Source organism: Daldinia loculata (assembly GCF_022478755.1).
Source record: "Daldinia loculata strain CBS 113971 unplaced genomic scaffold F4817scaffold_31, whole genome shotgun sequence".
Classification (NCBI taxonomy): Eukaryota; Fungi; Ascomycota; class Sordariomycetes; order Xylariales; family Hypoxylaceae; genus Daldinia; species Daldinia loculata.
The window spans coordinates 107,676-124,732 of NW_026054885.1; the positions used below are offsets into that span (position 1 = coordinate 107,676).

Sequence of the window (17,057 nt, forward strand, 5' to 3'; positions counted from 1 at the left end):
TCTATCCAATCAAAGCTTTAGATTCCAAGGAATCATTCTTTTACAAGGAATGATTATTTTCAAAAGAATGATAATCTCGTAAAATATCATATTTCTCATTCTAACCTTTGTTATGGCTAATATGATAATTTACACAAGGAATCATTCCTGAAACCCATATAATGCCAGTATGGTATGTATGGGTAAAGTGGTCAAGTCTGTGGCCTACGCCATAGGTTACAAATCCAAGGTACGCGGTACCTGGGTCCTCTACCTAAACGTGGTTGCGGATCAGATAAAGGATTGGTCGGTATTCAATCAGGCACTGTGTCTACATACACGCACTACACGCATTTATTTTAGTACTTTCAATCATGATAGATGCAACTTAAACCGAGCCGAGTCTCAAATTGACCATATCGAATTTGAACACATATAGGTGAAAAATTGCAATACATTAAGCTTCCGATAGCTGTGTGTTCGAATTAGCGATGACACTAATAAAGAGAAAATCTAGATCTAGCACGAGGGAAATGACGACTTTGTTTCAAGACCAGTTCACCTCATCCATCATCTCAAGCACGTTTTTTCTAGTTCTTTACTTGGAATTCGATGGGTGGATTCGCACGTGTACCAGTTCGCCGATTTCCAGAGGCGCAAAATGGTCCCGGACCCCATGAAACCTGCTCTTTTTTCTAGGCCTGAGCCCAGTTGAACTTTACCCTCGCAGCCCTTGGGCTAACATCCGAAAGGGTGTTTAGGTGTGGGCTGTTAGGTATTGTGTTAGGTATTATGTTATACCTCTATACATGCGTTGTATCAGGTTAGGTAGTCCCACCGCCCGCGGCTTTCCCCCGTCAGGAGCTACATATATAGTGTAAGTTTTGAGTACAATAACGTCCTACCGTCCGCGAGGTAGCGCGAGGTAGGGAAGTAAGGGAGGTACATAAGGAGGTTACAGACTCTGGTGCAGTTAAACGGCAGCCACGGCAGCCACGGTAGGCACAATATAGTTTATTAGTCTGCTGGTCTGCTAGTCTGCTGGTCTGCTAGTCTGCTGGTCTGCTGGTTTATCTTTTATCTTTTATCTTTAATGTAGCATAGCACGCTACCCGACCTATGTATGATACTGCCGTAGCTGGTAATAACTTCCAATCTAGTCCTGTGTAAAGCGGCTCGAACTTTCCAATCATATATGGAATATGGAATCGTACATGGCAAATCGTACATGGCAAACTTACCTAATGTCGGCTTCCCGTGTTGCCGCCCGCAATTGACGTCTCCAGTTATCCGGGACTCTACCCTACATCCTTCTCCTTTTACTCCATCACTCTACCACTCCTACTACTCTGCCACTCTACCAGTTACTACCCAGACTCTACCCAGACAAGTTATATCGAAGATTTGGGATTCAGACCTTTTCGATGCGCGATTCCCATCAACACGCCACTTCGGACAAGTCGTCATCTATTATTCCTCATATTTCTCATATTTTGCCGTTGCAGTGATATACTTGGGTTACAGCCCGTATGGCAAGTAATTATGTCTGAGGCTGTCCGACGTCGCTTTTTCGCCATCATGTCTTCCCCGGCATATCCCCAATGTCTCAATGCGCATGACTGCCGATCCAGCGCTGGAGATCTTCAAACCTCTAGGCTCTGAGAACGCCCCGTCGTGTCAATTGATTAGTTTCGACTTCGGCTATCTACAATTACAATGATAGCTGATCAATCTCGTTACCCCTCTTTGAGAAGCTCTTGAGCCCCCCTGGCGCCCTGTCTAATTGTCTCGCTTGGCCCCCTCTGCTCTTCTTCTGTCTCATCAACTAAGGTCGTTGTGCAACATGCGACAGTGGCTCATTACCTGTTTCGTTCGCAATTGCAGGTTTCCATTTTAATTTGTGTAACTCGTGGGGGAAGAGGGTTGCATGTCGTATTTGCTGTTTATCTGAAAGGCAAAAACGCTGTGTAGCCTTCCAGCCTGCGTGATGTGTGCTTCGTCTACAGGTGACAAGGCAAAGGAGAGCATTCATCATCCATCATCCATCACTCATCATTCATCATTCATCATTCATCGTAATGTAGGTAGGTATCGTTGCTCGCCTCCTACACTATAGCTCCGCCGACGGACATGGGCCGCGGCTTGCATATACAATGTGTACATACATGCTACCTAACAATCCATCGTTACATCATCCAGCACGACAACTTGCAAGGGAGAGAGCTACAAAAGAGATAGTCCCGACTCCTGGTTTGCGAGTGGCCTGGCAGTCTGGGTAGAGTTGCCGAGGACTGCTTTGATTCCTGCGACTCTTACGACTCGTCTCCTCACCATGGATTCATATGTTTTATATTGACCTCCAGTCGTCCGTCACCCGGATTACCCATTTCGGAACTTACTAGATCTCAAATTCTGGTGAGGATCAACTTCCCCCACGTGGAGTGTCACAGCCGATAGGCTCCCGTGTTCAGGAACATATTACTCTAGCAAGTTCTGTTCAAGGTTTTGTCGAGAGTGCGGTTGATGCGGAAAATCTAAACTGCTTCGAAGGTACGACGACGTCAGCTTCTTATTGGGTTATTTGGACTTAATGCCCGGCTTTATTCCCTCCAAGGTGTCTCAATTACAGACGTGTCAGTTCTGCTTTGGGTGTGTCGTACAACAGGAATGATCGCCAGGGCTGAGTCCAACCAACGGCCTTGGACGGGATAATATCCAAATACCTACGTACGGTTACGAGCAACTGTGTGTTTCTTCCCTGATAGTGCCACAATGATGATAGCACTTAGTGCTCCCAAAGAGGCAGAAGCATGGATTATATTTCTGTAAACGGACACGGGTTAGGTATTAGAACTCGGTCAGCTTCGGCCATCCAAGGCTTATTAGTGGAGTCGAGCAAGCAATTTGAATCCGTTAATGGTAACCCAGAAAATTTTCTACCCATGCGAGATAACTAACCGCCAACCTATCGTCGCCGCCGCCGCCGCCGCGGCACAGCCTCTCACACACCCTCTTCCAAAAACACGTACCAGGAAGAAGACCGCGATAAGAAAGTTTCTTCTGCAATAGCATGCATCTCTATATTGGGCTTGCCCCATGTCGATTCTCTTGATTCTTCCAGATTTCTGCAGGTACCCTAGACGTGGACATCCTTACACCACTACAGGCAGAAACATCCATATCCTGTTGCGCTTGCGAACCAATCAACTCGAGCAACCAAATTTGCAAGCTTGGCTAGGCTATGATAGACTCATACATAGGTATATGATCTGCTCTAGGAGTTAACCGGGAATCTGCTAGCGTCGCTAGGTTATCTCTCGGGAAAGCTATCTTTCAGCTGTCAGATGTTAGGCCGAAACTATATCAACTAGGTAGATCCATCTAACGAACAGAATAAGCAGCGATGCAGCCGGAGAGGTCCATATCAGCGTGATCGGAGCCGATTACTGTTGGTATGTCTTTACTTTGTTACACTGACAGGACTGATTAGTACTCTTGCACCGCAAGAATTTGCCTCGTGGACATCATGCTACGCTATAACATAAGCTCTAGGCATTCGCACGCGAGCTAATACTTGCCTAGGCTTCAGTATTTCACCTGTTACGGCTGCTCAACGCCACCTGTATAAGCATGCATAGACCGGCGAGTGCTTAGAAAGCTATCCGGAGTTTAAAAGTGATAAGCCAGAACAGGTGGTGCCATTAACCTGACCATATTCTTGAATTTTCATCATTATTGCTTTACAAAATATATTAACAGTCTCGCCGGCTTGAGCCTCAAGCTTTTAGCGTAGCTCATTGGCGGGGAGGGCGGACTTTTAATCTATATTCCAATCGGAAAATTCATTCGTGTTCTCCAGAGCCGATGGTCATTACGGGAATAGGATCAATCGCTTAGGTAACAAGGTCCTAAGTATAGTATCTATATCCAAGACTTCTCCAGCAACATGCATATATTCCTAAGGTCTAAGGTCTTGCTTGCAATGACCTCATCTAAGACTTCTTTGACGAATATACTGCTTCACAAGCGCGCGCATGTAGTGCGATCCGTCCGGGTGCGTACAGCGATTGTGTAAGTCTTACATGCCATAAGAAGTACGACTGACGAATTGGGTAACTCGGACATGGCGAAATTGCGCAAGAATAGTGGCGAATATGGTTGCAGAATAGCTTAATTACTGGCCATTTGAGCCGGTATGCACCATGGCGATCTTCCCCTTGCGTTATAAGAGGTTGTATCGATTGTAGCGCCCATTGAAGAAAAGCGTCACGCGAGCTTTATAGATCGGGTCGGACTGCAATTGAAATATCTCGACATCATACCTAAGAATTGTACGAGATCTCGCCATTCCGTCGTAGCATTCCGTATGTATATGACACAGACTCGAAGAGGGCACAGTGTGGCATACCTAGGTATATATTACGTACAAGTCGTATTTTCTCTTTCGTACTTGAAACTCGAATATCTGTATGTAGTCCACGTAAGAATGGGTCATCGAAGGGAGTAGATAGTTTCTTCTCACCGCCATAAGGGGATGAAATTCTCGAATATCGTGAATACTTGGAATTAGGTAATAGGGTTGATAGAGTTGATACTATGTAATATGTAGTATGTACATCTATCTACATATGGAGCCACAATTAATCTCTCCCCAAAGCAACTAACTTACCTAGGTATTCCGTAGTTAAAGACGATATCCACGATATCCACGATATCCACCCTCGTGGACCACGCAGACAAAACAGCTTACGGGGCACCACACTCGGCCTCGTGCTACGGGCATGGCATGGCGCAACCTCAACTACATACATTATCTCAGATCTCGCCGCAGGCTAACATCGAGCAGACCTTAAGGGTCTTGTCAAGCTGTGCCCATCTTAGCATAGTATGACACTCATACATAGTTACTACATAACCTCATGTCAAAACATGGGGAACTTCCGTAACCCCCTCTTGTCCCTCCAACCGTCGAGGACAGGGGTATGCGTATGTATTCCTTACCTAGTTACCTACTATGTAAGTACATACATTAGCTAGCTCGCCCAACACGCCCTCCAACGTTCCCCCGGATTCTACCCCTAGGTAATCCGATGGCCGCCGGCATCCCGCACGGCTGGCATGGGTAGTTCGGATAAGCCGAATGAGATCTCGTCGGAACGTACCCCGTCGAATAGCATAATAAACTATACATACAGCATGTATGTAGATAACAGTATGCGCCGCGGGGACGGCGGTAGCTCCGTTCGCGGCGCGGGTGGGTGGTTGCCCGTTGGGTCGATATAACGTGGTGATCCGGCGAGATAGATCAACCTCTGCGTATGTAGTCAGATACATAGGCTAGAGTATATGTAGGTAGGTAGGTATGTATGTACTGTACGGGCTGGGTGAAGTGTGTACATGCTCTTCACCGCCCCCAACCCCTTTACTTGGCCCCAAGACGCACGGGCCGGGGTAGTGGTATTGGCTTCGATGTTCACGGAACGAGGAAGCTCTTAGGTCGATTTAAGGGATGCGGGCGTGGGGGAAGTATGCGCTGGGTTAATACGTCGTCCTATACGGTGTCCACATACCACTACAGTGAATAGGAGAGGCTAGCCTCCTCCCCCCCCAAGCTGTGCTCCCGGGACGTGCGGCAAGCTGGCCGAGAACTTGCACGCCGGCCGTCTCGGCACCGTGGTGGCGCCGAGCGGAACACTCTAGACTCTCTTGTGTTAATGCTAAATGCGATCTTGCATTATCACACGGGACGGACTCTGCCGTGGAGTTTGCTTCTGGTGGATGGATAGGGAGAGTGGATATGATATAGGTGGGGGGGGATATATCATATATGTGTAGCGTCTTCGACGATGTCGGGGTTATTTGTGGTTTGGAACAGTACGGGGTTAACGTTTGAATATTTGTTTTTGAATCTGCTGTGGTATTGACCGTCGGATGGCTTCATGGCTACTTGAATGATAAGCCTCTTCACCGGCGCCTTACTTGATACTCTTAAGCGTCTAAATGGCTGTCCAATGGATGTGCAAGACCTGTATATATGTAGAATGATGTCTAGGTCCGACTAGGGTTTGCTGGTTGGTATATCATAAGAGATATCGAGGAGTAAAGAAAAGAGGTGTTGCCACTAGTTAGTTCTTATTGTAACTGTCTTTGTTGGTAGGTTATATCTGATGAAGTAAGATTATAAACTAAAGATATCTCCATCAAAATATATTTATGTTGTTTATCTACTAAAGCTACATCGCTCCTCTCGTCACCTTTAAAAATATTATCGTCCTGGCTGGTAGGCTTTGGTATATCATCTTACATAGTTTAATAAGTAAACGCTTATGTACACGTCGTGATATACCTGGCTTACTTACCTATACTTCGTAACGAACAGTCTTTATTTATCTCTTATTAAGTTGTATTCGGAAGCTTGAACTTTGAATAAGTCAGCGTTCGCCAGGGCTGGCTACTAAAATAGCGAGGTGGTGTTAGTGTTGTCAGGGGAAAGGGGCCAGATCAGTATGTCTCTCTTTACCTGATAAACTTATTCTATGAGAGTATAACTCTATATCTTCACGGAATGACTATACCTATCCGTGATCCTATAATCACTGGAGTTCAGATGCTATTTTGAATTTAACATCCACTTACTCTGCCGTACTTGCGTGCTGACACAGGAGAGTAATCTTTACCGGCATCAACCCTGAAAACTTCTATTTAAGTTGCAAGGTGCGTTAAGAAGGATTAGCACGTCGGCCTTAAAATGTGTTTGAATTGGTCACTAGTAATAAGCCCAAGACGACAAGCTTTGCCGAACTCTGCAAGGAGTGGCTTATAATACTGAACATGGTATTTTCAATCGATATGCCAGCAGTGTCACGACGATCTATGGGCCTCGATTCTAAGTTTTGCCAACCTTGGAGCTAATCTCCATCGGTATCCTCATCAGATCTGTCTAGCCCCAGAGTCTGCCTCATAGACTCTAATATATATCTTCTCTGAGGGGTATAGTGGAATTTAGTTCATATAGGTACTGTTGCAATGCCAACATTGATTTCTCAATCGATGTCTCCCCAAAAATCTCCTCGATTGCCTTCTTGCTAGGTAGAGAGTATTGGACTTCGCCTACGGGCTTAGGCGAGGAAAGTATTTCTATTGACTCTATAATGGTTTCTATGTCGAGCTGGCAATCGTCGGGGTACGATCCGGCCACGCGCGTAAAGCTGGGAGCCTGTGCTAATTTCGTCAAGTGGTGGTTGGCCAACACGGCTTTATGAATGGCCAGGGCGAAGATGTCGGCATTGGAGGTATCTTTGTCTTCTGGAGGTACAGGATGCATGTGCCAGAAATGCCACATTGTTCGGAACGCTCCTAGACGGGCAAGACAAGCAATGTACGGTCCTTGAGAGACACCCTGTATGGTGCTGCTAGATATAAAGTCCCGTAATGAAGGTTGTGGTGTTTTTTCTCCCTGTATCTGGCCTGTTAAAAGACTGTATATTGCTAATAGAGGATACGTAGGATATTTCTGGATAGCAGACGAAGTCGTTAACTCCTCCAAAATGTTCGTTTCTAAAACGTTGAGAATACCAGCCACTAGCCAAGCGTTGAAGTCAACACCGCCGTCTTTAGCCATTCTTATATATCTCTGAGCCACATCGAAGACACCACATCGTACCGAGGCTAGGATAGCTCCATACAAGAATAAGGGGGGAATCTCCGGCTTCTCTGGTTCTAGAAGGATTATTAAGTTGTTGAGAAACGTGAGCATTTGTTCCGGTGGCATTTCCCCAGCCATGTCTACGCACGCTCTTCCGATAGCATTGGTGCTATGTGCAATGAGCCAGCGACCTAGGGGGGTTCGAATAACACCCATGATAACCCTCTCGATTTGATCAAGGTCGCGGCACGCCTTAACCGCCTTTCGGAACTGTATTAGGTCATCCTGGGTTGGTTCTAAACGGTGGGATATTTTTTGCCGGTGTAGCATGTATGCAATGGTCTTAGACGGGCTATTAAGTATGTAGTGTGGTATCCCATTTTGATCGAATATACTATTCTCATCGATAACATGATGATCACCGCAACTTCGTCTTGTCACAGGCGTGTTGCGGAGTGCGACGGAAAGTATATCATAATTGGTTATCCGCCAAATATTGAACTTGTTTGACGCTGTATCCGCGAATTGTAGCTGATATTCCCTGGAGAGCTTATTTAGCCCGGCGACGAACTTGCGGACGGGTCGGAGCTCTCTCTCCCTATGACGCCCGGGGGGCAACGGTTCACCATCGCTGCTCTTGCTATAGGGGCGGACGTAAGGGCTATTCTCGGCATCGAGATCGAGGATTAGTTCAGCTGCTTCGAATGGCTGATAATTATCTTTTTTTCGTCTTTTAAGAACAGCATTGGGTGAAGGCCACTTCGGGATAGATCTTGATAATTGGACTGGGGGTGGCATTTCGAGGGTACTGGCTAGATTTATAAAATAGTAACATTTTCAGACAAAGTCACTACCATAATATTCAATGATGCTGTGCTACATCAAATAAATATCGAGTAATTGTCGAGTATGTACCTTGATATCGCGAGACCATGTTGAAAGGGGAGGAAAATGCAAACCTTGTCCTTGTTCGTCTCCAAGTCTTCCCCACCTAAATTTAGGCTTAGGAGGTACCTACCACTACCCCGGAGTCTGGGGTAATTATCTAGGCTCTGAGGGGTAAAAAGCATAAGCTAAAACAAGATGGCCCCTGACGCTAGGTACTTAGGTACAGGCTATAAGTTGAGGTACCCCTGATTCAATCGTAGAAACGGCCCTTAGATAATCCGTAACAGTGTACCCACATTAAAATAACAGATACCTAGGTACTGCCACAGCTTCATTGCCAGCTGCATCTTGCCATCTGCCAATTTAGTAGCATTACATTAACTAATCCGAAGAACCATCAACATATAATTCTACCACTCTTCAAATTATACGTCTACATCGAAACCTTTGATTTCACCGTTTTAATTAGCTATGCCTCCTGCGAAGAAGAGGAAGACGGCGTCGGCCGCCAAGGCCGCTTCTAAAGTAAAAGACGCTCCGGCAGCAGAGGTAGTTGAACAGACTGCTCCAACCAACGAGGAAAATCCTGAAGAAGAACAACCAGAAAAGCCGAAGGATTTGACACCAGTGGAGGATAGTGCAACATCATCAAAAACCGCAGAAACTAGTTCGGCTGCAGATGCTGCAGAGAAAGCAAGGGAACGGATGGCACGTTTTCGCGCCTTACAAGCCCGCGCGAAAGTATCATCGGATCAGAACCTTGCGGAAACAACTAAGGAATCTCAGCGCCTAGCTACCGACCCGTCCGCACTCGTATCGCTGAATCGCCGCCGCGACGTCGCCACACACAAACTACTAAAGGCCGAGACAGAGGAGGCGGGCGAGGACTTCGAGCGCAAGCGGGCGTGGGATTGGACGGCGGAGGAGAGCGAGCGTTGGGATAAGCGCATGAAGAAGAAGGCTGCCCACCGCGACAACAACGCCTTCCATGACTACCGCCAGGAGAGCAACAAGGTTTACAAGCGGCAGGTGCGCGACCTGGCCCCTGATCTCGAGCGCTACGAGAAAGACAAGATGGCTGCCATCGAAAAGGCTGCCGCGTCCGGCGGTCTCGAAATCATCGAGACTGAAGATGGCGAACTCATCGCTGTTGACAAAGACGGAAGCTTCTACTCTACCGCCGACTCGACCTCCTTTGCCGAGAACAAGCCCGACAAGGCGGCCATCGACAGGCTGGTGGGCGACCTGCAGAAGGCCGAGGACGTCAGGTTGCGCAAGAGGCGCGAGAGGATGGCACAGAACGGCGACGACGGCGACGTCACGTATATCAACGAGAAGAACAAACAGTTCAACCAGAAACTGGCTAGATTCTACAACAAATACACGGCGGAGATTAGGGACAGCTTCGAGCGCGGGACTATGATTTGAAAAAGACGATGGGTGGTTTTATTGTACTGGGGGCGTTCACACAAGCATGATCAGACGGGCCGTACTGGTACACGATTAGATTACACTACTGGCATTCTTCGGCGGGTGGGGAGGGCGTTGGACAGCTATGATACAGTTTATAGGCGTGCATTAATACAACACACAAAGCTCAATCGACGTTTCAGACCATGGTTTTCCTCCACGACTTGTTAGCCAGCTCCTCGATCTCGGCGAGTTCCACAGGCCCCTTAACCTTCTCATCACCTAGGGCTTCGACGACGGCCTCGGCCACGATGTCTACTTTTAGGGGCTTGACACCGGCGGCGCCCATAAAACCGCCTAGGACCCCGCGCGTGAACCCGTTGAAGGCGGCGCCTAGCCCCGTCATGGCTGCCATCCCGATAGTGATGGGTCGCGAGCTATCGTATAGGAACGGCGCGCGGATAAAAATGCTTCGCATACGTGGGAATTCGCTCGCGATAGTACTCTCGGCCTCACGCTTTGTCGTAATATACCTTGCGGGTAGCACAGGGGCACCGGCAGCCGCTGAGATATACGCGAAAGCAGCGACGTTTTCACGCGCAGCCTCCTTAGCTAGCATAATGGCACTGTCACGGTTCATGCTCTCGTACGTGAGCTGGTTTCGAGTTTCAGGCGGCCGGATATCCTGGTTACTACCTTCCGGCACCTTACGTTCCAGCGGATTCCCGGGCTGCGGCGCGGCCGAGAATGCCTTCCGTAACCCCCCGATGGGCGATTCTTGGCCACGCAACACACCCTTATAATCGGCTTCTAGTAGAATACCGAGGCTGTGGACGACAAAGTCGGCACCCTTGAGGAGAGGTGCGTATGTTGCTGGGCGCATGATATCGCCGCGCTCCCAGGTCACTTTGCGAGCCCATTGTGGCGGTTTGTCTGATGCTGTAACTGTGTCCCATCTCGGTTCACCTGAACGACTGAAGCTTATTAGCACGATAATATATAATATTGAGGAATAAGTGTGATGTAGTCTAGGTATACCTTATAGATGTTACGTCCCAACCCCTAGCAACGGCATATTTGCATATCCTAGATCCGACGAACCCGTTCCCACCGCAAACTATGAGTTTCTTAGCCGACATAATGAGTGAACTGAGTGAACTGAGTTAGCTATGCTCAGCTGATAACCCTAGCTTGCAAATTGGACCGTAGATTATTCGAATTTCATGCAGTGAATACTAATTTTTCATTTGAGGGGTCTTAAATAGAAAATTCGGCTCTCGTGCGCTTAATTGGCCGTCAGAAGCATATCTTGAATGCTATTTCTCAATCAACGACATCATCAGCTCATGTGTAAGGCTGAGGAACTTTACCGCTAGAAATTCCTGGAGGATGTGAGCAGGGATGTGGGTATGAGTTTCGATTGGTTCGATCTAGATAGCCTTTAATTAAATATGGGTCTTGAGTAAGGCTGAGAAAATTATCTAGAAAATAAGGTGAGGTGCACTATCGATAAGATGATGCTACACGGTTCTAGCTCCGACTACAATAATTCCATGGGTCTGCGATAGCACTTGCATGATAACTTAGAGGTATCACACAGGTGATCAATTGGGGCAGTTGCCACTGGTTTTTTGTATGACCTCTACTTCATCACGCCTACCAATCATTAAACTAATATACTCCAATCATTTAATCCCTAGAACTTAGGTTAATCTCATTACCATATATCTTCTACTTCTACTAAACATCCGCTATCACCGTCAAACATGGCACCACCCGTAGGCAAGCGTGTCAAAGGCGTACAGATCTATCGGCCATTCATCTACGGCACCACCGCGCGTCCCTTCAACGACACCGACAACCCGCGACCCGCCGGCGTCCCCGCCGATCATACGCACTCATGGCAGGTGTTTGTAAAAGGCGTCGACGACACCGATATCTTCTACTGGCTGCGGCGCGTGCAGTTCAAGTTACACGAGTCCATCCCGAACCACCTGCGCACCATCGACGCCGAGACCATCATGAAGGAGAATGAGGGCAAGCCTCCGTCCCAGCGCCAGAAATCCTTCGTCGTCAACGAGACGGGATGGGGCGAGTTCGAAATTACGATTAGACTGTACTACGACAGTCGCAGCAGCGAAAAACCCCAGACTTTGTACCATCACTTAAGATTACACCCGTACGGTCGCACCGAGGCCGAAAAAGAAGTCATGCGTAACGGCGGCGAGGTCGTAGCCTGGGTGTACGAAGAGCAGCTCTTCAACGAGCCCTTCGAAGACTTCTACAAGATCCTAACGACCGGCGCGCGCGACAAGAACGCCCCCGCCGGCGGCAAGGGCAAAGGCAAAGGGAAAAACGCGCAGCAATCCAATACCGGAGATAACGGCAGCGAGGTAAAAGAGCGCAGCGCCATGATCCCGCTGACTAACCGTCCGGGCCAGCCCTTCAGCCGCGAAACCGAACAGCTCGAGATTAAGAGGCTCAAGGAGGCCGAGGACAAGGTGCACCAGATGGTGCTCGAGATGACCAAGTCGGTCAAGGCCAAGGAGGCCGAGCTCGCGGCCCTGAAGAAGGCGACTGCGGCGGCGGTCGCCTCCGGCGCGTAGGACGCGTCAGGGACTAGCGGCAGGCGAAATAGCAGAAGGAATGTTATGGCTACGCAAGAGGACGAAGACGAAGACTACGAGGATGAAGCCGAAGCCCAGCAGCCGGGGACACGCCTCGTCAAGTTGAAGGCTCGCAAGAAGCATCTCAGGAAGCTCGCGAGCGGCCGCCGCGTGGCGCCGCATAGGGATGCGCCGTCGTAGTCCTGAGCTTAGGCTAAGGATAATTCAAAGATGTCGTTGAGACCAAAGCTCGGTGCTCTTGCGAATGGCACTTAGAGTCCTGGGATGGAAAGTCATGGGAGAAGAAAGAAAGAAAGGGAAAACATCCTAGTACTGAGTATATTCAGCTCTGAGCTTACACGTCTGCGTATTCGATATAGCTTCACTTAGGATGTCTGCACGCACACGCGTGGCGCTGTACTTAGGTACGAGAGCTTGAGATGGTATTATCATCGTCGCTATATGACTGGCCGGGGGGTAGATGTGGCATGATGGGGGGTATTCAATGAACATAAACTCAAGGCATTCATCGTGCTGAAAGGAGGCGCTGTTTTCTAAGCCAGGCCAGACCAGACTTGTACATATCATACATACACCTGGGTATTGATCCTTACATTAGGTATACACAGGCAACAAACACTCATGCGTTACCTCTTATGCTATGAAGACGCGAAATTACCTAGAGCCATCTATAGTTTGAACGTCAATCGCACTCATAAATCACACGTAAAACCCAATTCTCTGAAACCTAGCTCGAAATTCCATCTCGCGTAGACTACTCCTTTCTTTTACTACAATAAGCACCAGAGTTCACCTTATGTAAAAACGCCATCGAATTGCTCATAATATGATCTTTATTGATTTCAGATTGGAGTATTTCTCTCAAGAGGACTCCAGCCTCGAGCGAGTCTCCATGACACAGCTAGCTAGCTCGGCCGTACCCTGGGAGACCCCTTATGTACCAGCACGCTCTAACTAACTCTACCGTACCCTAAACCTCCTAGGTCCCTATCCTTGACCTCCCTTTTCCCTAGACAGACCCGTCCTTTCCGTCCATAGTGGCCTCTAGGGCGCAATCCGATCCCGACATAAGAGAGCTTGCTAAAAGCAGTTTGTTTGCTGTATCGAAAAACTGTTGTGTGTCTGACGCGAGTCTTTCTTTTGTCCGAGCTACTAACATTGTGCTCGACAGATAGACCAAGATAGTCAGTCTTCCCTTCAAAACAAATCATAATCAATATCCCCATTTTTTGTAGACCAGTTCGCCCAAAACGCCTCTGCTGCAAAAACCGCCTCTCAATAAACATTAGACATTCGGATATCTCCACCGCCAGGGCCTTCCCTGCCGTAATGCCTTGTCGTAACGCCGTGTGCCGTATTTACAGTCTAGTGTACTTGTATAGACAAACGAAAAAAATGTCAGAAAGATTGAAATGCTGGTGCTCTATGCGACAGCTTATTGTGTCACTTGGTAAGCGGGGGGCGGGGTGTCTTCCGGCTCCGCCCAAAAGTTCTCGTTTCGTTGCTTCTCGTCGTATACACGACGCGCAATCTCGCCTGCCATCTTCATGATCCAAGCCTGCTCGAGGATCACCGATGAGGAATCGGAGCTCATCGGCCGACGCCGTTCTAGATTAAACGGGCTCCTGGAAGACAAAGCGAGGGCTTCTAAAATCCTTTCCTGGCGCCGGACTGGAGTACTACTCGCATTGTTCTCTACTGACATGTTCTCCGCCGACTCTGCGGAAGCATCCTCAGTGACAACTGGATCTTTGAACATATCCATGCCCAGGGGCGGACGAGATGGCAATTCCTTCTCGGATCTGAATCGAACGTTACCTGAATACGGTTCTTCATCTGCTGGCTCTTCCTCGGGATCTTCTGGTATTGAAGTCGGCAAGATGGGCTCCGAGAATGGGCCAGCAACCGACGTAGTATCCGATACAGACTCACTAGTTTCGGTGCTCGTCTCATCTCCAGCTCTACTGCGGCGCAAGTTAACCACACGAGTCTTTTTCTTGCGCGAGCTTCTTGAATGCCGACCAGCGCCAAGAGCCAGACCGGTGGTAGCCGAGTGAAGACTAGTTAAAGATGGCCGGGAAGGTATACTGCCTTGATCCACGCTGCTCGAATCGGTAAACGTGTAGGTTGTACTACTTCCTTGCACGGAATGCGTTCGCATTAGACTAGGCGTCGTTGTGATCGGCGTTGAGTAACCGGTATCACTGCGGTCCATCGACCCTGCCCAAGCTCTGAATAACGCATCACGAATTCCAGGTGTAAAAAGCGACAATGTCCGATGGGAATCGGTAAGAGCCGCTAATCTCAACAGATTCTTCTGAGAGAAGAGCGACTGCATCTCCGGACCACCGTCCATAGATATCGACGCAATCTCACTAGGATCAAGCACATGTCCATTTGAGTCGACTGCTTCCGCAGGTAGATTGGTAAAGGGGTCGATGACAGCTTCATCTTCGGCCTCTTCTTTTGGCACGACGTCTTCTCTCGGTAATTGGTCAGGACACCAAAGCCGTAGAGAGAGTTTATGAATAATAGCTGGTAGCTCATCCATCATTAAAGTTCTTAACTTTCCTTCAATGGTTCTCTGAAGGTAGTCTCGAACAAACTGGATAGAGTCAAAGGTCGAAGAGACCTTGAGTGATTCAAGAGGATCATTTCGGAAGACTAAGGTAAGACCTTTTTGCTTCGAAAAAACCAAAATAATGAAAGCAGATAGCTTAATCTCAGATAAGGTAATAGACAAAGGTATCGTCAGACTTGATGCAGCCGCTAGTGGTTGCGGCGACGTGAAGGTCGGCTTAGCTGAGAGATACGTATTCAAGGGGTTTGCCTGTTATAATGATATTAGCCATCTTATGACGCACGAGCCCTAAAGGCTTGGTAATTGGGGAAGCTCAAGAAAAATCTCCGAAGGAAAAAAGCGCGAACCCCTGGACCCTAATTACAAAAGATTCATGCAGAAACTTTTAAGAGCTCCACAGACGCGAAAAATGTGTAAGCATCTTTGGTTCCGCGGATGTTTGAACAATGGAAAGGGGGCTAGGAAAGGGAAGCAGGTAGCTTTAGCTGCGATAATGGGTAACTTTTGTGATTTGGGATGAAAATGTTTGTGAAAATGTTTGTGCGACTTCAGCAACATTTGCTTTTATGAACGAAGCCATCGACGTAATAAGCTATAGGGTGGAAGCTTCGTAACGCCATGACAAAGCTTTGATATAAAATTGTAGTATAAAAAAAAAGAAAATCCAAGATAACCACACTAGGACCCATCAACGACTTCGTTTTTGCCCAACCCCTCTTTCTCCGCGATAGCAAACGCAACTAAAAAAAAAGAAAAGGAAATATATAGCACCTACTTGAACTCTTGTTCGCAATGTCAAGAAGGCGTCACCCGAGTAGCACATCTTGAAGATGCCGCGAAACCTATCCTCGGCCAAGTCCCCAATCTCCAGTATCTCCAGATCCGGCGGTACGGATCCGAGGTTGAACTCGGTGACGAGGATATCATCGACGATTATGGGGGGCTTCGGAGATTTATTGAGTGCGTCCGTGAGGAGCTCCTGAGCTCGCTTATAGAACTCGGCGTCGGCCGTGAGCGGCGACCAGTTGAAGTTGAAGGCCATGGCGAGTGAAGCATTTAGTAGATTCGCATCGTAACCTGTAGGTAGGTATGCAGAGCGGTCGGGTGGTTGATAGGTACAGGGGAGAGAAACGAGCGGTGTTGGATTAGGATGGGACTAAAATACAATGCAAGTCGGTGAGTCGGTCGTGGTGGCGGCCGGCCGGGGGGGTCTCGTCGATCGGACCACAAAAAAACAATAACAAGACAGTGGCTGATCGTGTGCGGTGAAGTAGGCGGTAGTAGGCGGCAGTAGGCGGCAGGGTAATAGGTAGATCGTATGATAGGATAGTCTTGAGTGGATTAAGGATGGGATGAAGTGGACTTTGAAAGAGGGTCGTTGGAGCTTAGGTCTATGCGGATTGTATGGTTCTGTATGGCTTTGTATGGATTGCACGGATTGTATGGGCTGGATCGATCAGATGGATTGGAAATAATTGGAAGATTTGTAGGGCATAGGCCGTAGGGGACCGGACTGGGGGATTTTTCCAAGGGATTTGTGCAGGAAGATGACGCTATGCGCAATGCGCTGCGACCCAATGCAAGTTTTATGAACGATGAATGGAGAAAATGAGATAGCGCGAATAGATTTTTTCCTTCTTTCCCTTCCAGTTGTTCGTGCCTGGCGGAGCTGGGCCTAGGTGCTGGTTGGTTCCCGAAGATAATAATACGGGTCCTGCGGAGAAGACGCGCTATCTCGAGGGCGATTTATGCTCGTACGCGCTAGCCAATCTCGGCAGTAATGCATCTGTCCATGTGCACAATGTCCGGGTGGTCTGTGTGCCTTCCGACTGACGGTTACGACTGACACCGCCGGTTTCATTAGCCGTACCGCCACCGCATAGGTGCATAGTGTATGTACATTCCCTACATGTACATATTAGGTATG

The 17,057-nt window shown here is 48.2% G+C and overlaps 5 protein-coding genes across 5 annotated transcripts; 2 read left to right on the forward strand and 3 right to left on the reverse strand.

Annotated features, from left to right (window-relative positions):
• Nucleotides 1-6,715: 6,715 nt before the first annotated feature.
• Nucleotides 6,716-8,584, reverse strand: F4817DRAFT_340569 (uncharacterized protein). Its single transcript, XM_049303651.1, has one exon. It carries the CDS (start codon nucleotides 8,420-8,422, stop codon nucleotides 6,947-6,949), a length of 1,476 nt encoding a protein of 491 aa, XP_049158077.1. The 5' UTR covers nucleotides 8,423-8,584; the 3' UTR covers nucleotides 6,716-6,946.
• A 274-nt stretch (nucleotides 8,585-8,858) lies between these two features.
• Nucleotides 8,859-10,132, forward strand: F4817DRAFT_145311 (SYF2-domain-containing protein). Its single transcript, XM_049297908.1, has one exon. The coding sequence runs from the start codon at nucleotides 8,984-8,986 to the stop codon at nucleotides 9,938-9,940; it is 957 nt and encodes a 318-aa protein (XP_049158078.1). The 5' UTR covers nucleotides 8,859-8,983; the 3' UTR covers nucleotides 9,941-10,132.
• On the reverse strand, nucleotides 10,122-11,061 carry F4817DRAFT_316840 (NAD(P)-binding protein; the record flags this gene model as incomplete). The annotated part of the gene is made up of 2 exons (XM_049300733.1): nucleotides 10,122-10,896; nucleotides 10,961-11,061. 2 exons carry the CDS (start codon nucleotides 11,059-11,061, stop codon nucleotides 10,122-10,124), a joined length of 876 nt encoding a protein of 291 aa, XP_049158079.1.
• A 404-nt stretch (nucleotides 11,062-11,465) lies between these two features.
• Nucleotides 11,466-12,691, forward strand: F4817DRAFT_145336 (yeats family-domain-containing protein). Its single transcript, XM_049297909.1, has one exon. It carries the CDS (start codon nucleotides 11,689-11,691, stop codon nucleotides 12,526-12,528), a length of 840 nt encoding a protein of 279 aa, XP_049158080.1. The 5' UTR covers nucleotides 11,466-11,688; the 3' UTR covers nucleotides 12,529-12,691.
• A 673-nt stretch (nucleotides 12,692-13,364) lies between these two features.
• On the reverse strand, nucleotides 13,365-16,800 carry F4817DRAFT_340575 (uncharacterized protein). The gene is made up of 2 exons (XM_049303652.1): nucleotides 15,906-16,800; nucleotides 13,365-15,379 (listed from the first exon to the last, which is right to left on the reverse strand). Exons 1-2 carry the CDS (start codon nucleotides 16,170-16,172, stop codon nucleotides 13,985-13,987), a joined length of 1,662 nt encoding a protein of 553 aa, XP_049158081.1. The 5' UTR covers nucleotides 16,173-16,800; the 3' UTR covers nucleotides 13,365-13,984.
• Between the last annotated feature and the right edge of the window lie 257 nt (nucleotides 16,801-17,057).